This window comes from Camponotus vicinus, unplaced genomic scaffold (assembly GCF_025532165.1).
Source record: "Camponotus vicinus isolate PSW18456_S1 unplaced genomic scaffold, iyCamVici1.0 SCAF_2, whole genome shotgun sequence".
NCBI lineage: Eukaryota > Metazoa > Arthropoda > Insecta > Hymenoptera > Formicidae > Camponotus > Camponotus vicinus.
Genome location: NW_028141956.1, coordinates 1724905 through 1752224, shown reverse-complemented (window position 1 = coordinate 1752224; position 27320 = coordinate 1724905). Strand labels below are relative to the sequence as shown.

The window sequence follows — 27320 nt, the reverse complement described above, 5'->3', positions numbered from 1 at the left end:
ATTATAATTATCTGTACAAAAATAGCTTTTTATTTCTTACTTCTTTAAGAGTTTACATTACATATCTTTCTCTTTTATTAAAAACTCGATAATAAGATCGTTCGAAATAGACCGTATAATCCTCGATCCACCCGCTGATCAACCATCACCTTCTCCGTCTTATTTACAAACAATTCGTCGTGTAAAAAAATACAATCCTTCATTTTCTACTGACTAGTTAGAAGAGACTATATCGTCTCTTATACGCTCGAGATTGTACACTTAATGGAATGTAAAATGAGAAGAAAAGAAAAAAAAAGGAGAGAAAAAGATGCGTGTATCCATAATTACGACATGCTTAATGAGATACACATTATGTAAATATATACAAAGAAGATACAAATATATATTATATATATTCGAATATTTTAATATATATAAAAGCCGTGATATATGCGCGAAACAACAATTCGCCTGTGCCTTAACATCACAAATTTGATTGACAACGATTTGTTGACATTGACCTATGTCCCCCCCAATCTTAGAATCGGCCGGACACGGATATAATCGCGCCTCATTCGAATATTGCCACGAATATTGTGTACATCGAACGGCTCTCTTTTTCACGCACAATGAAATCTGCATCTTCCATTCGCCGCCGCGTAAAGATTTTACAATCTCTGGGATCAACGGTACAGTTGCGAGTACATCGCGTTACATTAATAAAGAGAGAAAATGTATATATCAAAAATTTCTGCTCGTCTATCGCGCTTCATTATGGAGATTAAAATAATGATTATACGTAGAATGATCCCCTTAAAAAACATTAATGTTAATAATTATGAACCTCTCTATGGAAGCAGAAAGTCTCAATTAACTTCAACCGATGTTTAACGGGGAAGATCCATTAGAGATTTGAACAATATAAAGGCTACGCGCGCGATCTGTCCATCTGTACCGTTGCGATGTTTTTCTTTCTTTCTCTTTTTTTTTGTCGAAATTTGGAAGGCTCTCGCGAATTCATCGCCGTCTAATCGTGCGAGATTAGACACAAACCTTCCCAATTTCCACAAAATTACAATCGTACTTCGTAACTTGGATCGAGTATATAGAATAGAAGAGACCAGAGTGTGTTACCGAGAAATTCAGCCGGAAAATATTTTTCTTTTTTCTTTGGTGAATGAAGAGAGAGAGACGATGAACGCGTATGACGTATGATCATACTGCGACACTGAATGGACAAATGGATGGATGTATGGACGGTGGCCAGGTCATGAAATGAAGAACAACAGAATGCATTTAATGAGCGATTGTTTATTATGCTCTTATTATGGTCACTTGTCATACAGGTAACGATGCTTCTCAATGAGTGAAAATAGTTAATATATTATGTTTGTTTGTTTGCTTTTTTTTTACTTTTATATAATTATTCAACATTGAATGGAGATAAATTGAGAGATGATGAAAGAATAACAATTTATGAATGCAAATAAATGTGGTTAGAGTGTAAAGTAATAATATTATAAGATTAGCCCTTCTCGGAAAGAATGCTCGTGTGTGTGAACTAAATTATATACTTCATCGATAACAATAATAGTGATGCCCATTAAAAGAGAGGTCACGTCGGGATCAAAGAGCAGTTAATTAAATTTCGTCGACGAGCGCGAAAGTGCAAAAGTAAAATCATCGCTCCTCGCGGTCGATCAATAAATAGAGAATTCTCTGTAAGCCTTACGAATATGCTCTTATCAACTTCATTTGACAAAATTGCGCTTCGATTTGCCGTTCTTTTTACCGTCGCGTATATAGTCCCTTACACACATAGCTCTTTGCCGTAATGTATCTCTCCGAGATATTTCACGCGATCGTTCACGGTATCGTCGATCATTGAATATTATTGTTGTCCTATAAAATTATTATTTTGCGATTTTTTAGATTTTGAAGTACATTACACGATTATTTTTGAGGTGGAATAAAATTCGGATTGACCCAATGCCAAGAAATACGCTTGTTGATTGACATTTCATCGATAAACTTTATATTTTCTCTATATCGTGGATAGAAAAGAGAAGAGTTTATGAAAATTATTTCTCAAAAGTGATTCGTTGAATTGTCAATACGCATGTGTTCTTGGCATATTCTCTCGTTTAATTAAAAATTAAATGTATCACTTTTTCCTCGACGGAGTTTCTTAACATCGTGCAATGTCATAAGCAATGCATAATGTCGAAATATACGATTTATCGTTGGGAAATTATCGAATGATTGAATGATTTTCAAATTATAAAATTAATAATAAAATTAATCAAGATGTTGATGATTATATACGTTTTGTTTATCGTCTTCATTTCCGAGAGATAATCGCAGCGAAATCAAGATCAACGATACCGCGGACACCTCGCTATTATCTCGATGATAACCGGTTACAATCTTTTCGCCTATATTCGCTTTCTCGGGTCCTTGCTTACTTGCCTAAATATCCGTATCTTCCGAAGAATTACGACTACTTTTACCACTAACTTAGCGTAAATATCGATAATCTTATAGTTTTCTCTCTCTCTGTCTAGTAAGGAGTTGAATATCGCAATACCCTTTTTTCCTATATTTTTTTTCTCTCCCTCTCTTCGCGGAGGCGAGACACGCCTCGGAATATTAAAAAATACGCAATTTTGCCCATTGCTCGTTAATGCACCGTCGTTCTCGTTTCGTGTTCGAGACAAGGAAAAAGAAAAACCGAACCGTGTGCACAATTATAGCATAAAATGTATAACGATGTGTGTGGATTCTCTTTTTTTTTTTTTTTTCGTCTAATCGTGTGTACGGCATAATTCGCTTCAAACTCGATAAAACGCATGATGATGAAGAAAGAACGCACTGTCGCATGTATGTGTGTTGTATGTGTATGCATGTCGTGTGTGCACGTGTCCTTAAATTATTTTATAGCCGAAGGAATGTAAGGTACAATACTCTTGATCGTGTGATTTCATTATCGGTGCGAGACGAATAAATCTCTCTATGGTACCTTTGCAGCCAGCTGCTCTCTCTCTCTCTCCCTCTCTCGCTCTCATATATATCTCGATTATATATATATATGTATATATATATTATATCATATATGGAAGATAACACTATTTTCTCTCTTTCTCTCAATCTAATAATTCGCCGAGTACGCCCTAAGACGCACGAAAAAGACTTATCTCATCGCGAAAGTGAAGCGCAAACGCGCGTTCTCTCTGTTTCATTTGTCTGCAGGATTTTCTATTCGTGTGTAGGCATGCAATTTTGACATTATACAATGTGTATGCGTGTGTTTATGTGTGTATGTATGTATGTACGTGAACGAGTCATGATTGTGTGGGATGAGAGCACACGCGCACCCACGTGCACTTGCGACTTTTATAGCAATATATACTACTTATACTCAACAAGGTACTCAATAGTTTCCTCTTTCTTCCTTCCCTTCCTCCCACCCTTCGTCGCTACTTTATTTTATTTTTTTATATTCATTTTTTTAATCCCCGAGCTGCTATGTTTGCTACTTCTACCTCAACAACAACGATCTCACGTCTTGTGTAATTTTTTTTTTTCATATTTCTCTTCTCTTACATTATATGCTCTTACCCAAAATAATATACCATATTAACAGCCTAACTCTATTATAATATTCTCACTTCCGATAAAATAACATTACATACAATTTTGTACAATCCTCTTAATTATTTTGTAACGAATGTGTGTTCTAGTTGTCGCGCGGACACACGTAACATCGCCTCGTTATGTGTGCGTTTCGATACATTAATTTTCTTTCCTTTTAGTCGATTTTACTCTTTTTTTTCTCTCCCTCTCCCTCTCTCTCGATTAAATGGTCTTTCCGCGTTACTTTATGAGAATGATGTTGAATTAGATAAACGATAAAGATCGTGATATGGGAAATATATATCTCACGTCGTGACTAATCGAATGATTTCTGAATGCTGCAATCTTCGATAATCTGTATGCTATCTTTCGTGCGCGCGCGCACATTACATGTATAATAAAACTTCGTTTCCGCTATTGTCAATCGATGCGATACACGATGTAATAAATAATTTCCTCTTTTTTTTTTTTGCGACGTTCTCTATAACAATATATCTTAGTGTAACATGTCCCTTAGCGTAATATATTACGTTTTACATTGATTTCCTTGGCTATCTTGGCGAATTCGCCCTATCGTTTAAACATTTGATTATAGCGAACGATTGCAAAAAAGTGGCAGTAAACTAAGTATAGATAAGTAAAATTCTTAATATAGAGAAAAATGCAACATTCTTTCTGAAACAATAATTGATTGTAATATATATATATATACTATATATTGCAATAGCTAACACTTGTGTGTATATATGTCTGTATTTTCTCTTTTTTTTTTAAATTGTTATTTGAATTGTTATCCATTAATCCATTAGGCCCTCCATCCGCCTTCCGGTACAATACACATTCGATATAAATTCTTTTCGCCGATACAATTTTTAAAAACGTTCGTTCAATATTATTGAATTTACTGATTTTTATAAAAAATTCATCTAAATTTTCTCTTTTTTTCCTTTCCGTCAACATTAATCGTAACGATTAATTTCAATCAGATTAATTGTACAGGAATATTACTCCAGAAATTGTTGCATCTCTAATTTTTTTTTAATTATTATCGTCGATCGTGTAGAACAAATTTGTATTTAGAACAAGACACACGTGAAAGAAAAAAAAGTCAGGAAACGCAAACATGTGCACAACGCAACAATGTCGAAATTATAGTGTTCATTTATATAGATAACGTTTCTCTCTCAATTTACAGCTCAGTGTCTATTACAGCGAAAGCGTTAAATCCCTCTCCCACTTTTTTTTTTCTATCCTCGTAATATTTCTGGCTGCTGCGAGAGTCTCCATTTTATTGCAAACTAAGAATATATAGGAGTACATAAAGGTATCTCGTAAAATATATACTCCATAACGATATTATATATATATTTAGCATATATTAATGGGAAATAAATGTTCGACTTTTTAATTGAAAACGGCCTGCCTGTCGTGCAGGAAATACACATCTTTAACAATACATTCTACTGTCAAACGTTAACAAGTGTGGTGGCTGATGAAATTGGAAAGGGGGAGGGGGAAAGAGGGAAGATAGATTCGATATGGCACTAAAGGATGTGGAGTGACATGCAGCAGATTAATATTATTATTATTATTATAATTATTATTATTATTTTAAATTCTTGGCGCGATTTTTTGAATATCACTTTCTGCCTCTTTTTTGCGTTTTCTTTCTTTGTTTTTTTTCAATTTTTTTCCCCTTTACATCGGATCTTAATGGAGATTAATGCGATGAGAAAGTACGATGGAACATGATCTTTACGATGTAGCCTAGCACACACAGCCAAGTAACGTGACACACGAGTCACCCTTACGCGCGGCAACGAAGTGTCGAAGATTCATTTAATAGTTACTGTAACAATAGTCGTAATTAGAATTGAGGCGAGTCAATGCAATTCCTACAGTTCCCTGATTACTACGCTACACCTTTTTCTCGCGGTTTTTCTCCCTATCTCTCTCTTTCTTTCTTCCTCTCGCTTTCTTGCGAGGGTTGTATATATTTTAATTCTCTCTCTCTCTCTCTTTCTCTCCTTAATAGATTCCTTTAGTATTCTCATACGAGAGAGTATACACGATAGTATACGCAGATACGTAGAATTATATATTTATCTCTCTTTCCTCTTTCATCTCGGACAGTTCGATCATGTTTTATAATTTGTTTTATAATATTTCACAAGAGATTTAAGAAACTAGCTACATGTCTATACGCCTAACTGTCCTGTGTACAGTCCTATCGACTGGCGACACGCCGCGGTCTTGGCGAGTAGAAACAAAGAAATATATCTTAAACTGTACAAAACAAAGCGCTGTATGAAAAAATAAAAGATTCTCCTAACAAGAAGGGGAAAGGGGGCGGGGAAATGCTTTTGGCGGCGACGACTGTCGGGTCTATTGCAACAGTATGTTGTCCTCTCGTTAAACAACTCGTAGGTAACATTGACTGGCCGATCAATACTGCTTTGCCACCTCGTGCGCGAATGCATCGTCGTCGTTTCTCTTGAAAAATCCTCGACGATATGATACACGCGAGTCGTTTAACCCTTTCCGTTCTCACGATCTCGCGGAGTCGCATCATTTTCGAGAGAATACGCCGACGTCTCTCTCGCAAAAATTATCTCGAAAAACATTTTTTCTTCGATGAATCGAATAATCGAATATGCGAATTTTCACAAAGAAATTGAAGGAAGTAGCGTCTGTTCATGTAGCGATGCTAGATGATTTCGATCGAAATTGTTTCGGAAAGGGTTAAAAAAAAAGTCCCCATGCGAATCAATATCATTAAACATGTAACGACGATTTTGTTGTTAATAAAATACCCTACTATTGATGTACATTCAATATATTTGCGGCACGTCAATTATCAATCTAATATTTGCGGTAAAATTATCTCTGCTCCAAATTGATCGCATACGGGACACGACTTTGCACGCGGAAATGTTGATTTCGTCGTTATATATCTTGTTATTACGTAATATACGTCGAAGATAGATATATACACGTACTAACGCATATATACGCACATACTGTTAAACGACATTAGGAAAGTTTAATCGAAAGTGTTATTTTAATATAATGACAACCGTGTACATCTTCGAGCTACTGGAAAGAGCGATCTTACGCGTGATCTTGTGATCAATCTTCAGCGTCATAACTCGTAATCATTTTACAAAGCAAATTCACTAACAATCGCACACTTTTTACACAGAAATGTATATTAGAATCTTCTACATCTCCTTTTCTCAATCCCGAGTCTTGAAAAATATATCTATACTTAGCACTTTGTTGTTGACTGAGAAGATTTCGACATTTGCATCAGATAAGCAATCATAAAGCTTTGCTCGAAGAGAAATACTTTTGAATCTATTTAAAATAACACTTTCAATGTCGCAAACTTTACGAATCATATCGATACGATCACTAAAATTTATAACAGGCGGTATACTCTTTATAAATCAATATTACACTAAAGAGAATACTTATGTTAGACTGGCTGATCGCGCTATGGCCTCTATATGTGTTTTTTCCTTTTGCGTTTCTCGTTTGATTCTTACCCGGAGTATATATCGCATGGAGATGCATTTGTCCTCCACGCGTGTGTTGTTTACGCATTCATTTAGGGGAAGAGAATTGTCCTGATCTCTCGTCGTCGAAAAACAAATACGGACGTCATCGCGCGAAATATCCGTTATCATGCTTAACGAGCATCGAGCATGTTAACTTTATTTTCGTGCGCGCTGCGTGACGAAGCTGTCCTCTTTCCTCCTTCGATCTCCCCCTCGTCTTGGCCGAACTTTGCGGCATGCCGTGACAAGCGCTTTACTTTACCTGCGCAAATAAATTCTACAATTTTACATTCTATATCAACGTACATACATAATTCGTTCGTTCGTTCGTTCGACATCTTTCGCGTATTGGCGGCTGATAAATATACACTCTCTTTCTCGGCTCCATCACAGCTAGTCTTATATACGGAATCTGCTCTACTACGGAATGTTTAATATCAGAGAGAACTCTATTCCTAGTTTATAACGTGAAACTGCTACCTACAAGTTGTTTGTCAGAGAGACCTCCTCCCTTCTCCACCTCCTCCTCTCTCCTCCTCGTTTCAAATATATTGCATCTATCTACAAACATGTACGTCATAACTTGTATCATTTGTACCAACAGGCGATGCATATCACAAAATTAGTCGCTTCATTCTGCGCTAATGAAGATACGAGGTGCCATGGGCGATTGTTTCTTTCAATTTGCTTTAACGCTATACGCGAACAACGCTAAGAGCATGGCTATTGCGAATGTACGGTAATAGTATAGTGAACGGGTTTGGAGGCGAAAATTCGTGCGAAAGTAATATAGTAATCGCTTCTAAGAGCAACCGCTTCCTAGAGACATATAATTTAAAGTGGAGAAGCAAAAGCGGGAGCGAATCGCGACGCGTAAGCGAGTTTTCGGTTCAAGAGTTTATCGTCCAATCTCGTTCACAGTTGCGTTACAATCGGATGAGACTATATAGTTAATCTTCATCTCTCTCTCTCTCTCTCACAACTTTAACAACATGGAGATATAAAATAAAGATGCCGATCCTCAATCGATGCTTTTCATATATAATGCGACACTTGAGTCCGAGAGACGCGAATAAATATTAGAACGATTAAATAACATTGAGAATTGTGAATATGAAAGACGAATAAATAATATTAAATCTAATAGGTAACGTACATATTTGTAGCAGTGGCAATGTAAAATCGTGTATGTGTACTTGTGTGTGGAAACGGGACTAATGGCAAATTCGAATGACAAATGCTTTTTTCTTTTTCTGTTCTTTTTTTCTTTTTTTTTTCTTTACACGCTCGTCTCGTATCGCGCGACAAACTGAGCATCTTTCGTCTGTCGGCAGCTGGCCAGAGAATGTTGACAGCCGATTATAATGAAAGATTTGTAGCGCGATGAGAGAATCAGCGGTAACCAAATTAATAATAGCTCTAATGTGATGATTTCGAAGAGAATGACGATATAGACTTGTGTACATATTATTCTTTTATATTAATCAATATATAATGAAATATATTATGCTGCCGTTAGCATTAATAGCACGAAGGCCATCAGAACACACTAATCCATAAATTAAATTAATATCTATAAGTTACATTTATATATGCTCTCTTAAAACTTTAGAATTGATCTATCTACAGCAACCTAATTAATTATTTCATATTTCTCAGTGACTTTTCAATCTATTTGGGCAACACAGTGAAGTTTAATTGATAATAGAGTTCACATAGAATTTATGGATAAACATAAATCTGTTCTCTCCCCTTTGCGGACGCAAATATTTTGTTAACAATCTTTTATAATATCTCATCTCCACATTCTTTCATATATATAATATTTCTGCATATATATTATATATTTATATATATATTTTTTCTTTCTTTTATATATATATACATATATACGTCATTTTTATAATTCATTTAACGTGATTTCTCTTTTTATTAATCTTTGTATTAATCTAATGCATCGTTCTCGCTGTATAATACATACATGCGTACACACATATATACATATACCTGTATATATATATGCATGTATAAGTATGTGTATGTATATATACATATATATCTTTCTCTCTGCATAATATATTATCATTATCATTCCCGTTATGCGATATTTATAAATATACAAGTCATTGTTTAAAGAGCGGTGGGCCAGCGCCTCCATTTATGAATTGTACTCATGTACAGTTATATATTTCATTTCGATATAATCATTAGTTTAACTACACCCATTATTGATTACTACCTAGCTTATATCACCCCTTCCTATTTACCTATCCTCAAAAAAAAAAAGAAAGAATGATTATAAAAATTCCTACTCTCTTAGCGGATATCCTTTCTTCCGAACAAACAGCGAAAGCGCAACAGATTTGTCTGAAACAATGTTTAAATCGATCCTATCATTCGACAAACCTGTCAATTCGCTTCCGGTGACGAAAAACGCTCCCTTTTACATTCCATACAGAACCCAAAAATATGCGATTTGGCTAAATAATCGAGATTGTCCAAAGTAATGATTAAAATGTGCAAAACAGAAGAGATTCTCGTATACGTCTATAATCGATAAATCTCTGCTAGATCATTTTAAAATACACGAATCTGTATCGGTAAAAAGTCTCGCGCGCGGTAAGAAAAAGACAAATCGAGGAAAAAAGCTCGCACGTAAATAAAAGACTTCCGAAAAGTGTCGTTTAAACGAACGAGCGTTTGTCATTTTAAGAAAGCAAACGCCAATATAGATCCTACTTTCTCTCAAAAGGCACGTAACAAATTCCAATATCGAGTCTGATTAAATGAGACTAAAGTAAAACGCCAGGCAAAATATTAATAGATCTTAATCGTAGTCAACTGACGATCGTCTTAAAAGAGGAAATAATTAGACTAAAAATTCTAGATAAATAATGGAACAATTGCACGCACGTGCGCAAACTATATAATTTGAGAATATTATCTAAAATGATGTGCAAAAGGTATTATCCTAGTAAACGAGTGCTAAAGCGTAAATAGATTTGTCCATCCCTTAGAAATATATATTAAAAAGTAATAACAAGTTTAAAGTTAATCTAGTTTTGTATATATTACTCTAACAATATAAGAGCTACGAAAAGTTAGACGAGGTTTATGTTCAGAGATGGAGACTTAAATGCTTTGGAATTAAGAATATAACTTGGCAATAACGAGTTATTCGTTATTTTTACTTAACTGGACCAGCCAGCGATATTGTAAATATATAAATATATGTTTATATATATATATAGAATAGCTCTCACTTTGGATTATATATATATATATATATATATATATATATGAATATATTAAACTTTTTCCAGATATTTTTGCATTATGAGAAGTTTCGGAAAAAATTTTACAAAGTTTTAGAACTCAAAATTTTAAACTCTAAAAATTTATAATTCTTTTTCCGAAACATTCTGTATATGTGTGTGCGTGTATATATATATATATATATATAAACTCTTTGGTTTTGCCAAGATATTACTCTGTGTAATCGATGAACGAAGTAAATAATACATTTTATAAAAAGAGAGAGATTAGTCTAAGTATTTCCCATCTCGAAAGACAATTCAGAATGTTGATCACACGAAACTCTTGTCTCAACATTCCTCAGTTGACGAATCGATGATTGACCTAGATTCATTGCCGTTTCGACGTTGAGTTCTGTATGAGCTGGACCTTTTTGGATTATTATGGTGAAATATGTCCCATAAAAATCTGAGAATGCATTCGCAATATTATCCAGGCAGAAAAGTTTGTCTATCGAAAGAAGAAGCCGGATCTTTCCAAGTGTGGAGTGTAGTTTGTCAGTGGTGTGTGAACAATTGTGTTTGGCTAAAGAGATGCCGTAATCGAATCTTTCCGAATCGATAACAATTACATCGTGTGGATTACCTCAACTGGTAATGCGCTATACACAATAACAACTAATTATTCGTGGCAACTCTGATGCGATACGCGCGTGTCGTGTGTGATAAAGCCCCGTAATGTGGTGTATCACAGAACAATCGTAGTAGTTATACATCTATACATACATATACATATATATATATATATATATATATATATATATATATATATACATACATATACATACATATATATATATATATACATATATGTCATAATATAATCTTAAAAGATAGAGATAAATGTGTTGACGAGCCATGATGGATGTACGAACGTAAGTGACACGACAATGCAAGCGCTATAGTGACAACGCAGCGCGATAGATGACAACGGGCGGTAGATTGGCGATGTTGGACGAAATATATATATATGTATGTATATATATATATATATATGTCAAAAGTATATAGAGGAGAGAAGAGAATCGCGCGCCGTATCCGGGCGCGTTCTACTTTCTCAGGGTGTGAAGAGGTGAACAACGGAGCTCAATAATGGGGATGAACAAGAGGAGTGCTGTACTTGAAATCAATGTATCATACTGGCGATGGCATTCTGACGTGCTCGCTTCGCCTCTTCTTCACTGATCCTCTGCTCGATCAAGTATTGAGCAGTGTTGATCGCATTGGGATAACCCGTGATAGTCACTATGCGGTTCCTGGTACCAGGGGCGAACATGCCCTTCTTAGAGATTTGTATGTTGGCGCCACTTAGGTGCTGAATCTCAATGAGGGCACGACCACCGGGTCCCAGAATAGCTCCCACTATAACCTCTGCAATTTCTATGTCTACTTTCTTGGTCTCCTTGTTGTTGGCGTCTACCTGTGTAGGACTCTTACTTACAAGTGATAACTGGTTAGTGCCCAGGCCAAACGAATTGTTGTTCAGGTGTATCGCGCTGGCGGCGGTGTTGTTCTGTCGGAACGGATCGAACGGCTCGTAACGATCGAGGGTATTGCGTGGCGTCGGCGAAGTTGATCCGAGTGCAGGCACAGTCCCGATGGGTCCGAATACACCGCCATTGTTGTTCGAGCCATTCGCGGTCGTCGTGCTGTCCATCGGGTTGCCCAGATAGCTCATACTAGACGGCATTCCTATGCCCATCCCGAGGATATTATATTTGGCGAGAGTTGCGATCGCGGCGAGTATCTCCGTAGCAGCGGGCTCGGAGAAACCTGTCGTACGTAGATTCAGTTTTATATGTTCCAGCAGCTGCGTCGTTACTGGTGCCGTGCCCGCTGTAATGGCCGCGCCCAGATTCAAGTTAAGACTCAAACCAGCACCGTTCAAGAGACTCACTAAAATAATAAACATATAATTACCATATTTTATTAATCACAAGACGATAAAAGACGATTTCTCATTAAACTATAAATCTACATGCATGATCCGAAGTTTGATTAAAACAAGAAAAAAAAGAGAAAATACGAATAAAGCGCAATATTTCTTGCACGATTCTAAAGACATATGAAAGATAGTTTCTTTATTTTTCTTTTTTTTTATTCAATACAGTGAGTTTTTCCGACATCTGCAGTTATTTAATAATAAAATTTGAGCGCCTATTTGAAAGTTTACAGCAATGTATATATATAATTATTATTATTACATAATGTTATTATATAATCATAGATGATACTAATAAAACAGTATTTCATTACATTGCAGAGAGAATGCTTTATCAGCATTATAAAACTTGTTAAATACTAACCTGTATTTAAGCCAGCTGTAGATGTGTACGTGGGAGTGCTTGTGGGGGCTTGAGCATAAGGACTGCCTGTAGGATTGTAGTTGGCAACCGGACCACTTACATCCGCATAACTGACATTAAGACAGGTACCACTTTGTGGATCATCCGCTACTTTCGCTAAGATCATATGTAACGCCCTGTGATTATTCTCTTTCTCACCAATCACTGTTATACATCGCTCTTGAAGAGATAGATCTTTAGCCTTCTGACTTATTTGGACGTACGAGCCGGATTCTTCTTTAATTTGCTTAATATAATTCCCGGCTTTTCCTATTATCATCCCCGCGGTGCTATTAGGTACCAAAATTTTGACCTGAAATAGCAGTTTCGACTCATGTGTCATTAGCGCATACAAAATTTGCATATGCAACAAAGAGAACAGTTACAAGCTTAATTATCAGAGACAAATCATTTTATCTGGTATAAATTTAGCAACTATATTCTTTATAAATGATTATTGTTAATATACCATGTTTTTTTATAAAGAGAATTATCAATATTATATATAAGCAAATTATAGCAATTACCATTATTTTTAAAAGACAACCTGTTAAGAAGATAAATATTCTAGAATCTGTATAATTATTTTTAATTTTTATTCCAGAATCTGTATTATATTTTTCTATAAGAAAAATATAAACTATTAATAACTATTAATAAAACAATTGTTTTGAAAAAATATCTTGTATATAAAAGAGAAGACAGGGATATTAAAAAAAATTTATTTTACACATAAAATGTTTGAGTCTTATACCTGCTTGTCTCTCTCCGCTGTGGCTTTACCAGAGTCAAAGTCAACTGTAGTTTTCGAAGTAAGATCAGGCTTCTCGCGTATTTTATCCATGATAAATTCCATAACTTCCATTATAGCATCTACGGTGCCGGTGATTAGGCATACCCTCTCGGTAGTTCCTGTAAATAAAAAACGGCTTTCTTGATAATTGAACCAATAAAGAAAATCTCGTGTATGTATACAATTTAAATATATACCAGGATAGAAATCGTGTGATTTAGACATCTTCACCCTTGCCCCTGTATCTTTTTGAAGTTGAGCAATTGTGTCTCCACCTTTTCCAATAATGGCCCCGGCCGCCACACCGGGGACCAACACTTTAAGGTGATAGGTTCCATCTCCTCCTGCGAAATCAGAATTCAAATTATCTTCTTAATCATTTTCTCTGAATAACGGTATGTAATTTAAAATTAATCTAAAAGGAAATAGGGAAGAAATTATTGAAACGTGTTTAATGATAAAATATTATGCATGTATAGAATGATTAAAAAAAAAGATATTTTATATTTAAAAAATGTATATTAATTTCTCTCCCTGAGTGAATTAAAGATCAGATTTCAAAAAATCTTTTTATTGATTCAAAGTGGATAAAAAAAATTATATGTCTAAGGAATTATTAATACTTCAAAGCATTGAAGACATGGATATATTTTATGAACAAAATATTTCTCCAATGATATTTTTCTGAAAATTGAATTAATTTCAAGAAGAATCGGCCCGATCTCTTTTTTCAACTCTTAAATGTCACATGCTAATGCAACTCGAGAAGCATCATTTTATTTCGTTGATTAAACGAGCTATGGCTGAAAATTGTCAATGATCAAAGATCGAGATTCTCTTTGTTTTACAAAATCAATATTTTTATCTGCAATCACGTACATTTTTTTAATCATGTTTCGAAAACGCACATGATTCTTTTTTTCTTGTTTACACCCGCACACGTAATCGAACACGTTTTAAAAGTGATTAAAGAAACTCCAGGAAATCTAAACCAGTCGATATCGACGAATTGGTGACACGAATGATGACACATGGTCATCGGAATAAATATGTGGTACGTAAATAAGAAGTCTAAAAGATAAAAAAAAAATTTACGTAATTAATGATTATCAGTTCTTGGAAATGACAGTTTGAGATTAAATTGTTAACTCGACTATTCCTAGAGAGAGAAAACAATCGCGGTTGAATTCGTAATCAATCACGTATATTGATTAATCTATTTACAATTTTCCATCGTAAGCTTAATCATTCGACACAATTTCAGATTCCGAAAAACCTCTCGTCAACGAAAATTATCAATCGAGTTAACCCATTCCCAATTACACCGGCAATTTTGATTAATCAACTTTTCGTTTGGAGATTATTCGCTCTTTCCGGATAGTAAATTTTGATTATGTCATGAACAAAGAGAAAAAAAATGGAATCGATCACGGTCATCGCGATGACTAACCTCGGTGCAATCGAGCCAAAAGACACACACATGAGTCGCCCGATTAAGAGCTTAAAACGAATAGAATTCACGATAACAATTTACTTGACTTTTTTTCAAGAATCACTTTGCCCTTTGAATCCAGCAGCGTGATTAAAAAAGAGATGATCGCGCTCGAAAAAACGACTAATATCAATACGATCAGATCGAATGTCACGATAGAAAGGTCAACGTGGCCGATGGAGTGCGTAGACGTATTTCGTACATCGGACCACCCTTTGGAGATGAGCCGAGATCCCGGGTGCATCGCGAAGGGCGAAGGCGAAGGAGAAAACGGTAACCGAGATCGATGCGAAGAGATCGGGCCGAAAGGGACGGCGCGCAGCGGGAAGTCGGGCGCGCGGAAGGCAAACAGCTGTTTGACAGATGGAAACCCTGCGCGCTGGCTCGACTCGGCTCGGCTCGGCTCGGCTCGTCGGTTGGTTCGCTCGCTCGCTCGCTCGCTCGCTGGCCCGGCGACCTTGACCCGCAACCTCGTCTGCGCGGCGGAGAGGTGCGGCGCGGTGCGTGCGTGCGTGACAACTCACCGATGCGCCACATCCTAGAGTGGGCGCCGTCGTTCTGCGCGCGGATGGCAGCGGCGGCGCGCGTGACTACGTCGACGACGGCGACTTGTCGAGGACGACGACGATGACGACGACGACGACGGTGGCTGCGGCACCGCGACACGGGATACGCGGTGCGGAGAGCGACTCGCGCCCGCGGATGATGCACAAAGACGACGAGAACGTGGCGGCGCAGCCGCTATTTTCACGATGTTCGCGCGACAAAGTTGCAGAGTCACCGTAGAAGCAGCCGCCGCCGTGGAAGCGGTCCTCCATTAACAATGTTCCACAGGCACGACCGCCCACACGTAATCGAGGAAGACAGAGAAAGAGATAGATAGAGAGAGTGAGCGAGAAAGAGCCGGACGAGGAGAGGAAGAGGAAAACGTCAAACGCGGGTCGGAAGGTCGGTATTTAAAACACCCGCTGGCTCAGTCGTCGAACTTGACGCGATCGCGCGCGCGACTCTGTAGATCGTGGAAGATGGGACGCGCGACAGAGAACGCGAACAAAGAGAGAGAGAGACAGAGAGAGGAAGAAAAAAAAAGGAAAAAGAGGACGTCGAGGCGGGCGGAAGGAGAGGAGACGTGGCACGGCAGAGGATGCGCGAGACGAGGCGCGGTGCTTTGTCGCGATACATACGGCGATCGCCGGGCGAAGCGATCCGTCGACGAGGCCCCCACGAAGTGGGAAACGAAAGGGAATGGCCCGGCGATCCGCGTCGTGTCAACAGAGCGCGGCGGCGGCGACGACGAGATTGTCAAAGGCGCGCGCGAAAGACGGAGCAAGGGAGAGAAAGAAAGAGAGAGAGAGAGAGAGAGAGAGAGAGAGAGAGATGGCGCGGGGTTGTAGGAAGAGAGGGAGGCGGAGAGCGAGAGAGACGGACGTTCCCGCGCGTATCCATGCACGTATTGCCTATTGGCGCGTATATATCGGTGCGCGAGTATGCGTGCACGCGAGAGAGAGAGAGAGAGAGAAGGCCCGGAGCTCGGAGATGAGAGCGAGCGAAATCACCGACGTCGACCACCGAGTCGCGGCCGAGTCGCGACGTTGACGCGCGGCGTCGACGACGCCCCGATGGGAATACCTGATCCGTAGTGCGACCTCTTGGTCGCGCCGTTCTCCGCGTCGCAGTCGAGCGGCCGCTTTCTGGAGTCCGCAATCTCCGGGGAGGGACACGTCTCCATTCCTGAGTCGGCGGCCATCTTGGTTCGCTCGTTGCGCGCACGTAACACACACAGGCACGAGAACCAGGCGGTACACAACACGGGAGGAGAGATATATACACACGGAACTCGCGCCGCACACTCCTACCGATCAGGGGCGGAGGGGGAGAGGGAGGAGGAAGGCCAGAACGGCAGAGAGAGAGAGAGAGAGAGAGAGAGAGAAGAAGAAGAAGAGAGAGGTGCGGAAAACGAGAGAAGAGGAGAAACGAAGCGAAGCGCGCGAGCAAGACGAACGATGGAACGATGGGGATGAGGTGGAGGAGGCAACAGCAGACGATGCGTCGGGAAGTGTCGTGTCCCGAGAATGAGGTGCCAGGCGCGGAGTGAGGAGGCACGACGTTACCCGCTCTCGGACGTACGTACGGACGTGCGACGATGACGATGATGACGACGATGACGGCGACGACGACGGAGCTTGCCGCAGACCCACTCGTCTCGTTTACCGCAGATACGCCGCGCGGGAGGGGTACGATACAACAAACTAGGTACAGAAGGAGGAGAAGGAGGAGGAGGAGGAGGAGGTAGTACCCGCGCCACGGACGTACGCGCGCACGTACGGACGGACGGACGGACGAACGAACGAACCGTGCGGATGAGTGAACGAGAACAAGTGACACACGCGGGGTGCCGCGTCTCACTGGCGACTGCTCGCGGCTCCCTTGCCAACCAGCTGGTTGATACTCGGTGTGCGGACTCGTGTACACCTCTCTAGGCTCGTCGCGTCCTCGTCTAGCCTACGGCGGGATCCCTATCGCTCCGCTGCGAGCCTTTATCTCTCTCTCTCTCCTGGTGCGCGCGCAGTTTATCTCTCTTTCTCTCTCTGTCTTCCGTTCTCTCGCCAGCCCTATCGCGCGCGAGCTCCGTTTGACAGGAGCGGATCGAGCAGAGTGCGTCGTGGGCGCCGTCGTTCCCCGCTTTCAGGAACTTCAGCCTCGCGGAGATGACACTTCCGGGAGTCCTTCGGTAAAACGCGGCGCGCGCGGTGCAACGCGACGGGCGCGCTCGTTACGTAAGCAACTGGCGGGGCGGGGAGCGAAGGGCGCGAATGTAACCCGACGCTGCCGCTGCTCTGCCTGTCCCCGATGCGTCGTCCTGCGCGCCCGAACGCGCGCGCTTTAGATCGAATTTGCGACCGCGGCTCGCGCGCAGTCTCCGCGCTTCGTGACGTTTGACGTTTGAGTTTTCGATTCTCGCCGCGGCGTTTTCCCGCCGCGACGACTTCTTTCGATTTCTTTTTTTTTTTTTTTTAGGAAGGAGAGTGGGAAATTTGGGTGAGCTTCGATTTATTTCACGTACCAAATACTTGTTGAATTAATTCCAGGAAGTAAAAAGTATCTCCGAGATCGGATACAATTCGGTTTCTATTTTAGATCTGGGCAAATTATAAGGACCGTTCTTCTCGGCACACCCAGTATACAGTGGTGTTATGAATCTCGATGCAGTGGGAACATAGTTACCGTTCTTCTCGTCGTCGTCGGCGACCTTTGCGCCTCCGTAAACCCGATAGCGCGATCTGCGCCTACCACTCCGCTCGCTGCAGCCATGCATCGATGATGACGACGGATCGCGCGATAGCTCGATTTCTTATCCTTGATCTAAAAATGTATTAGAGAGAGAGAGAGAGAGGGAGATAGAGAACAAATACACCCGGGGCGTACGAGAGATTATCCGAGCCGGGGGCAAAGTTCCTCTGCGCATTACGAGAGATGAAATCCGTGATTCCTTCGTGCTCCAATCCCTCGCCGATCGATACTTCCTCACATTCTCGTATTTCATACATTTTGAAAGTATAAAAAAAAAGCACGGTGGAGTTTGACGTAAAGTTAAACGCGCGCGTGCGTGAAAGATAAATGAACATAACGTTCGGAAAAACTTTCGAGCTACCTTTAGCGTCGTATTTATCTCTCATTGATACGATTTGATTCCAAGAGTCTGTTAGCGTTCGCCAACGAATCTTGTTTGGAAACATAAGACCGGTAACCGATACACGAATAGCGTTTCTACGACGCTTGTAGAAACACCATAACTGTCAATTACGCATCATTGTTAGTTATTTTCCTCACGACGATTAGTCATACGATACACGTCGGCACCTGACTGTCATGTACGATACAAGAAGCGCCCATCTGGTGATGGTTGCGATATTTACGACGTCTAATGCAGCAGAGTCATGGTTTGCGCATGACACACTGTACTCTGGATGGGCTAGAAGATTGAGGCATAATAAAGCGCAGGATAGAATGTCAGGTATATCTACGCCGCGGTGACCATATTTTCAGAGAGAAAATAAAGGACAAGCCTGTAGATCGCCGAGCAAATAAAAACAAAAAAAAAACAAAAAAACAAAACTGTGACTATCAGAAGTCTACGAAGTTTTCGTAAAAATTCTCACGTTAATACGACATTAGATATTGAACGCTAAATAAAAAAATAAAGGACAAATTGTAAAAATAAAGGACAAAATTGAGTTTTGAAAAAATGAATAAATCTAAAGGACAGCTACTTAAAATAAAGGACTGTCCTTTAGAATAATAGTCACCATAGATATATCAAGATTCTGAATGCAATATTGAAAAAAGTGGGACGGCAAGATCGGGCTCTTAATTAATCGCGCTATCGGTCATGCCATGTGTGTGCTTGGCTCGAGGGAAAAAAAAATTTCTCAATAGATTTCTATCGAGATTGAATAAGCTAGAAATCAATCGAATAACATAGATTGTATTTGATAATGAATAAGCACAGCTTTGACGGTGTTGTCGAACCGAAACGATCGTCTCTCTCAAAAAGTAAAATGTCAAGGCGTGAATAATTTTTCGACTATGTGCAAAAAAAGGTTCGCATGAAATTTTGGAAAGCGATACAGTGAGCAAGATATTGAATAATATCGTGGAGAGATACAATATCGGAGTAAACTTTGAATACAGTCTTGGAGTCTTTTGCAGTTCTCGACTGTAAGAACTGTTGCGTCTTTTATCTCGAGTGTTTCTATTACCAAACACCTTCTGCACGCTTCTTTATCGCCAATAATCGTAGACGGCAAAATGAACTGGTAATAACTGACAAAAGATACGGGTGATGCAATAGTGCAGTATTACATTGAATAATAATAGTACAGTATTAATTAGCATATTATTAGTTATTATAGCATAGTATCTTCTGTAGTTATCTTCTATTTTAATACTTATGCTACTGTTTGTGACAGCTTATAATACATCTAGTTGTTGAATAAGAAACACACGTGATGGAAGTAATAATAATTCAAATTGATCAATCGATTGTTTTATCCGGTTCTAATCGAAGCTAAAAAAGCTAAAAAAAATGCTAAAAAATAATATAAAAGTAATATGAAAATCAAAGCTTAAAAAAAATGCCAAAAAATAATATAAAAAATTTTATTCGTATGATTCGATCTCTCCGCTAAAAAAAAATATTAAAAAATAATATAAAAAATTTTATTCGTATCATTATTCGATATTATCCAACAGTTTTCTACACTATCATTGGATTAATTTAATAAACTTACTTAACTTTTTTCATTCAATTAAGTATTGCTCAGCAGAGATACTTAATTAGCCCGATAACGCGGCCGATAACGACCGGCCGTTAAATGCAGTTGGGCTAAAGGGAAACGCTTTACGAAACGGAATGTCGTGATAATCGATCAAGGATCATTATTCGTCGGGGAGAAAAATCACCGCTAATGACGGAACTCGTTAATGAAAGAAATCTCATGGTTTTTCATATCTTTCGATTGGCTAATAAACGTGGAATTTTTTCCCGATATTGCATCACATCTCTATCCAGCATCCGCCAAGTATGAGGGGGAAGAAACAAGTATGTATATATATACACGTATCTCCCTTTCGTCTCTCCGTCCTCTCTGTCATTCTCAACGTAATGCGATAACTATGGTCAACCGGTTTCAATGCTTGGATTTTCGATTCCGACCAAGTCAACTTCCGTCGTTCTCTTCATCTGAAAAGCGAAAGGAAATTAGACTGGAAGGAAAATTCTCCCCAGAAACTCGCAATGAATCACGTATGAATGTAAACTTTCGCGAAACATTAACTTGAGCGAACAAATGCAACGTTTAATTACCTAGATACTTAACGTTAGACATTAAGAGGACATAAACAAACGATGACGTTGGATTTTCCATTAAGGAATAATCGGATGCAAATCACCGCATAGGAATGTCCCTGTAGAAAAGGCGGTCCCGCGTTCGTGATTCTGCTCCCAAAATTTGCAAAATTCAACGATACAATCGGGGGTGCAACCAATGTCCTTGCGACGCGAGTCATCGAGCCAAATCCCTCGCATGTTTTTTTTAGACGACTCCGGGTTAGTCGGCCGTGCACATGCATATATATATATATATATATATATATATATGTGTGTGTGTGTGTGTGTGTGTGTACGTGTGTATAATATTCATGCATCGCACACGCAGGCGCGACGCAACATCTGACAAGTGCGCTTATCCCAAGGCCGCGACTTTACTGCTCACTGACATATCGCTGCTCTGACAAGTCGACGACGACGCGTGTCTCGTGCGATCTCGCTCTCTCGGGCGCAAACGTCCTTCACGCTTATAATTTTTTTTTTCATCATTTCTAACGCCGGATCAAACTGTCACGCTCCAAGCGCGCGCGCGCGCGTGATTCTTCCTCGCGTGTCATCAGGGCTGTATCGAGGCGTAGGGCGCTTCGTATCTACCCGGAGTGTACCGTAAAAATCGAGATGAACAATCGTCTGCCAAAACAATGATCCTATAAATAATTTTCAATCGCGATGTAACGTTTAAATTCGTACCGAGCTCGCCGGATTCGTTGCCAATTTGTCGTCGTGTTGTATGTTTGGCAAGCGTTTTAATGCTTCCGCTGACATGATTGAATGTCGAATGCGATGATAGGTCCTGCGTCAATGACGTCGCTTTCCTGCCGATGGCAGGTCTCGCTTTCGTCATATCCTTAGAACTGTCACATCGGGGATTCCGTCTGAGAAATAAATAACAAAAATTTTAATGTCTTTTGCTAGTGCTTGAAAAATTTTATCCACCTCTGATGTCTCTCTAGTGGGTGTAATCGCCATGATACACATATAGAATACACGTATATGTATACATGTACTCTCTGCGATGTATCTACATTTCGTTGTTGAATATCAGAACACCATAAAGCATGATAGGACCGGTAGGAGATAAGAGTATGATTAGTAGCAGATAAGAATATAATTACAATTTCTCTGTAATTCGCAGTGTGTTGTATAATGCACAGTTGATGAAGATTCTTGCATTCACGTGGATATACATGTGTGACCAAGTAAGAGAGTTTTGTCTATGACGAAGGTTATGGGATAACCGGATAATCAGGTCGCCAAAGTTTCTCATTTCGCTAAAAGTATGGGAAACTTTATGAATGACAGCGTGATCTGGTGCGTTTTAATTCTGACTTTGTATTAAAAGTACGGTCGAAACAAATTAGGTTTCTGCTTTTCATGCAGATCAAGTGTTAGGCAATTAGACGAAATAATTTAATGCACATTTATCGTATTTATCAAATATTTTCTTCTAATAAATTGTACTATATTTGATATATCATAAGATAGGTAATTTATTATAAAATATTTTCTTATAATAAATTGTACTATATTTGATACATCATAAGATAGGTACGAATTTATTGTCAGATGTAAATTTTGCACCGAGTGTTTTGCTACTTTGTGTAAATATATGAAGATATAATTTATGTTTATTACAATGTAATAAAAAAATACATTTGGCAGCTTGCTGCTACTGCTTTCAGTCAGTATCGTATTCGGAATCAGTGAGATCATCAAATCGTTGACAAATAATGGAGAAGACATTTTCAAGACGTCTATGTATAGTTGGGTCATTCGATTATGTTTAAATCTATTGGGATACGCCACTATATTGCTGCCAGGTTGCCTTATATACAAATATGTACGCTATACAAAATATATTCAAAGAAGTGGTAAGTAGGTGAAAAGAATTAATATAAATTTTTAGATATGTGCATTGCGACAATCATAATTTAAGAAATATTTCTACAGGAAAAGGCTGCATCCCTAGATTGGTACATTCATGTTTTATGGGACATTGTGAAACAGGTCTCTTGGATTCACCTCCGTATGCCTCCAATGCTTCCACACATATTCAACGCACTTTTACTCAAGATGCCCTACTCCTGATGTATTGTTTTTTTGGGTTGCAAATCAGTTATCTAACATGGGGTTACTTGCAGGAAAAAATAATGACACAGGTATGCTCACAATATAAATGTATCAACATTTGCAAAATATTACAAATATCTATCATAGAATGTTGTTATTTTATTATTGAAAAATTATTACTGCGATTGACATTTTCTTGATATCTTGATTTTGCTTTTGTATGTATTATAATTCTCTAATTAAACAATCAATTTTTTTGTACAGGAGTATGAAGATGCTTCTGGTAATAAAGCACGATTTCAAGATTCACAATTCTTAGTATTTGTAAATCGTATTCTTGCCTTTGCAATGTCAGGATTATACTTACTTATTCAACGTCAGCCACAACATAAGACGCCATTGTATAAATATGCGTTTTGTTCTTTATCAAATATCATGAGCAGTTGGTGTCAATATGAAGCTCTGAAGTATGTTAGTTTTCCATCGCAGGTAAAGAATTAGGATTGTAATTTTACATATGATTTTTCTCCAATTACTGATTTTATTTTCTTTAAATTATGAAAAATTATGAAAACTCACATGTCTAATTTATATGTGTAACATTTCTTTTCTAGGTTTTGGCTAAAGCTTCGAAAATTATTCCTGTTATGATAATGGGAAAAATAATTTCGCATACAACATATGAATATTACGAGTATGTTACCGCGATTCTTATTTCCATCGGAATGACTCTTTTTATGTTGGACAGTTCTGATCATAAAAATGGTAATATACCTGAGTACTAATTCAGAATACAATGTATATTTCTCATAATATGCGGTCAAACATGACAGACTTACAAATACTTTCAGATGGAGCTACAACACTCTCTGGTGTTATATTATTAGGAGGCTATTTATTATTAGATAGTTTTACGAGTACCTGGCAAAATGCAATTTTTATAGACTATGGTGTAACAAGCATACAAATGATGTGTGCAGTTAATATGTTTTCCTGTCTGCTGACTGCAATGTCTCTGTTTCAGCAATCGAGCTTTCCGCTAATATTTTCGTTCATGACAAAGGTAACCAATTTTGCAACTGCACATTAGTTTTTTTATCGTTTTACATTGCATAGAGTATAATACTAATGATTTCTTATCATATAGTACCCTAAGTTTGTAATCGATTGTTTGCTGATATCAATTTGTTCAGCAAGTGGCCAATTGTACATCTTTTACACTATTTCGAAATTTGGATCAATTACATTCGTCATTATGATGACTATTCGTCAGGTATACGCTTATAGAATATTATATTATCAAAATGTAAAAAAAAAGATACATTATATATAAACAATGTCTGTTGCAGGGTTTGGCAATATTATTGTCTTGCTTGATTTATCATCACGAAATTACTATTATTGGAGTATTTGGTATACTGTTGGTATTTGGCTCGGTATTTTTACGAATTTATTGCAACAATCGATTACGCGCAATCAGAAGACGGAGAGCCGCGGCGAATAGTATAAAGCATTAAGAGTTGTATTACTTAGCAGAGAATTGCAATTGTAATTGTCATAGAAGTAGAATTCTATCAATTGTTTATTGTAATAGTCGTAAATTAGGATAGAATTCTGTCATTGTAATTAAACATATATTCAGATTGTCACTCTAAGTATTAAGTTAAGAATTTTATCCTGTGTTTGTAATCAATTTTGAAGTCGTAATCTCTACACTATGTACCGCGAGTATATATTCTCAATAGTTTTGATAGCTTTTAATCATATGAACTTTGAGAAATATATTTATCATGAGATTTGTATTTATGAGATGTACATTGCATATATATGTAATGTATTTTGAAAAACAAGTACTTGGAGGTATGTGATCTGAAAGAATGTCGGCATTATATAATAAGTGCTATGCCATTATATTATTTATTTAAAAAATATTTATTTTGATATAAATACATATACAAACAAATATGTGTGTACAGCAAACTTTCTTCCACTACAAACAATTATATTTAATAAGAATAGACATAGCACTGAGGTTACACAAATTCTTTTTTTTTTTTTTATAGAATTTATATACATATGTATACATTTCTATCCATTTCAACATAAGATATATATAAATGGCAGTGTTTATATTGTTAGTATTAATTATAGAAATCCCAACATTTTTTTCAACATAAAACATATAATCTTTTCTAGTTTTATTCTCACACATCATTTTTAAATAAAGTGGCTACTGAATGTATAATTTGAATTTCTTTTAAGATTATCATATTGCACAAAATTTAGATTCCAAACTGTTTGTTCTAATTCTCAGTCTATGGAATGTAGATTAGTGTATGTACAAGGCACACTATCCAAATGTATAAAATGTATATTGTTTGTAAAACTTTAAATCTTTGCATTTTATATGTAAGCATATATCTCGAGGAAGATACAAAAGTAGATTTTTAACTCTTTCCTATAGTAGCCAGTCTTTATTTTTATTATTTAAAATAGTAAGAGATATTTGCAAAACACCAATACACACTACATTTCATTGTATCCATGCGTAACATATTACGCAGAATGCAAGATTATACCAGATTTAAAGAAAATATGCGATAGATTTGTTTCTTAGATGTAGAAATATCAATAATTAAAATTATTATTAAGAATGAAAAGTCTTACTATCTGACAAAAGCAAGATAGGCAGATAGCTCGGCTTCGATTATGACAAATTGTTAACACTCGGAATGAATTGTTAAGCAAAGTGACAAGTGCAAAATAGAATCATCGTGCGACTAGAATAGAATATCGAAAAGCTACATCATTTTTCTGGGGGCGGTGGTCGATAAATGGCTATAAGGCACATAAAAGCGATGACTAATTCGGACGCCAACAGGACTAACTGTATGCTACAGAGAATCACCTCCAGTCTGAGCACGTAGTACTGCCAAAGGAGCAAGTAGAGCGTCGCTAACGAACTAGGAATTGTCAGGATTATCCCGATAAGAATCGGTATTCCACGCTCGGTCAGATTCCCCTTTCTGCCCAGGTAGATCCTGCCGCCCTCCGTTGCTAGGAGGAAGAGCAACAGCGCAAACTCCATCAGGGCCTTGCTCGTGCTTGGCGAGGGCAAGTTCGCGGCCTTGAACAGTCCCATGCCCAACTCGCACACGGCGAACATACCAAAGTAGTAGGAGTTCAGGTACATGAGAATCTCGTAGGTGAGCGACGAGTTCGCTACGGTGGGCATTATTCCAGGTCTTTGAGGTTGCCCTTTAATCGCCGAGACGGCTCGATCGTTGCGCCTACCAGTCTCGGAATCCGATCCACTCGGTCGTTTTCGACAGGCGCATTTTACGTGTATCCGATCTTCAGCATCGCCTCATCCCGCGTTTCTTAATATATCTCCACTAGCTGAATCACGGAAATAATGTCAATCGTGGAGAAATCTCGCGTTTCCACGCTCACGCTTGTGCGTGTGTTTATTTTTAACACACCGTACGAGAACTCGAATGGGTTTCGAGTCGCCTCGCGACATTGCCATTATTGAGCGAAAATAGAATTTTTATTGCTTGCTTTGACCGATTTCAATTAAATTTTTAGGGCTCATTTTTTTCCTTGAAATAAGGATGCATTCCGCTGATCTTACAGATGCTTCGAAATCTTTGGTCATGCGATTAAGACTGCGGTCAAGGAGACACTGAAGATGCTTTGAAGCGTTTGATTGACCAATCAGGTTAAAGAAATCTTTACTCCTTTTATCCTGATTGGTCAATCAAACGCTCCAAAGCATCTTCAGCGTCTCCTTGACCGCAGCCTAAATGATTTGAAGCATATGCAATGGAAAGCGTCCCGTTTGATCACGTGACAAGTGGCCACTCGTATCGGCCGGTACCTAGGGTGACTAGAAAAGATTGACCAATCAGTATAAAAGGAGTAAAATTTTCTTTCCTGATTGGTCAATCATTGGTTATCAAATGTCTACTCTATCGTCTATCCCATGATTTCATCGATTGTGTAACATTTTCTTTAGGAATAAAATTATTAATCGTATATAATAAAGATAACAAAATAATTAAAAGTAACAAGATTTTTTAATTTTAAGTGTAAAATGAATAGCATTCTCTTCTTTATGAGTTTAATTTTTTTATATTCAGCTTTCCAAAAATGGACTTGCTCTTTGGAATGTAATTTGGAAAACAAATATTACATGCAATCAATGTCCTAGAGAAATACATCTTAAAAATGGTCATAAA

The 27320-nt window shown here is 38.1% G+C and overlaps 3 protein-coding genes across 11 annotated transcripts; 1 reads left to right on the top strand and 2 right to left on the bottom strand.

The window, feature by feature from the left end:
• Nucleotides 1-7: 7 nt before the first annotated feature.
• Pasilla (RNA-binding protein Nova-1-like protein passilla) lies at nt 8-17994 on the bottom strand. Of its 4 annotated transcripts, none has more exons than XM_083090750.1 (6): nt 16749-17961; nt 13825-13971; nt 13589-13746; nt 12796-13147; nt 11931-12385; nt 8-7437 (listed from the first exon to the last, which is right to left on the bottom strand). In XM_083090750.1, the coding sequence occupies exons 1-6, from the start codon at nt 16864-16866 to the stop codon at nt 7429-7431; spliced, it is 1239 nt and encodes a 412-aa protein (XP_082946876.1). In that variant the 5' UTR covers nt 16867-17961; the 3' UTR covers nt 8-7428. The 4 variants fall into 4 exon arrangements, with proteins under 4 accessions (XP_082946876.1, XP_082946874.1, XP_082946875.1 ...); XM_083090751.1 differs by lacking the exon at nt 8-7437 and adding an exon at nt 11720-11860 and having other exon boundaries at nt 16749-17975; XM_083090748.1 differs by having other exon boundaries at nt 8-12385; nt 16749-17994.
• LOC145966572 (adenosine 3'-phospho 5'-phosphosulfate transporter 1) lies at nt 16685-25042 on the top strand. 6 transcript variants are annotated; one of them, XM_083090755.1, is made up of 10 exons: nt 17870-18158; nt 18258-20721; nt 22145-22320; nt 22672-22880; nt 22960-23168; nt 23344-23568; nt 23694-23844; nt 23931-24142; nt 24227-24352; nt 24429-25042. In XM_083090755.1, the coding sequence occupies exons 3-10, from the start codon at nt 22289-22291 to the stop codon at nt 24594-24596; spliced, it is 1332 nt and encodes a 443-aa protein (XP_082946881.1). In that variant the 5' UTR covers nt 17870-18158; nt 18258-20721; nt 22145-22288; the 3' UTR covers nt 24597-25042. The 6 variants fall into 6 exon arrangements, with proteins under 6 accessions (XP_082946878.1, XP_082946882.1, XP_082946881.1 ...); XM_083090754.1 differs by having other exon boundaries at nt 18258-22079; nt 22164-22320; XM_083090753.1 differs by having other exon boundaries at nt 18258-22079.
• Nucleotides 25043-25540: 498 nt separating this feature from the next.
• LOC145966575 (transmembrane protein 216) lies at nt 25541-26773 on the bottom strand. Its single transcript, XM_083090761.1, has one exon. The coding sequence runs from the start codon at nt 26312-26314 to the stop codon at nt 25886-25888; it is 429 nt and encodes a 142-aa protein (XP_082946887.1). The 5' UTR covers nt 26315-26773; the 3' UTR covers nt 25541-25885.
• Nucleotides 26774-27320: the final 547 nt, after the last annotated feature.

What these genes read in the sequence shown, in the direction of transcription:
- Pasilla (XM_083090748.1), bottom strand. Translation starts at nt 16,866, where the DNA reads ATGGCCGCCGACTCAGGAATGGAGACGTGTCCCTCCCCGGAGATTGCG. An exon ending in GAGGTCGCACTACGGATCAG is followed by an intron (nt 13,972 to 16,748) that starts GTATTCCCATCG and finishes CTGATTTCGCAG; the next exon opens with GAGGAGATGGAACCTATCAC. An exon ending in CAGCGGAGAGAGACAAGCAG is followed by an intron (nt 13,148 to 13,588) that starts GTATAAGACTCA and finishes CTGCTATTTCAG; the next exon opens with GTCAAAATTTTGGTACCTAA.
- LOC145966575 (XM_083090761.1), bottom strand. Translation starts at nt 26,314, where the DNA reads ATGCCCACCGTAGCGAACTCGTCGCTCACCTACGAGATTCTCATGTAC.
- LOC145966572 (XM_083090752.1), top strand. Translation starts at nt 17,263, where the DNA reads ATGACGATGATGACGACGATGACGGCGACGACGACGGAGCTTGCCGCA. An exon ending in AAAATATATTCAAAGAAGTG is followed by an intron (nt 22,881 to 22,959) that starts GTAAGTAGGTGA and finishes ATATTTCTACAG; the next exon opens with GAAAAGGCTGCATCCCTAGA. An exon ending in TTATGATGACTATTCGTCAG is followed by an intron (nt 24,353 to 24,428) that starts GTATACGCTTAT and finishes TGTCTGTTGCAG; the next exon opens with GGTTTGGCAATATTATTGTC.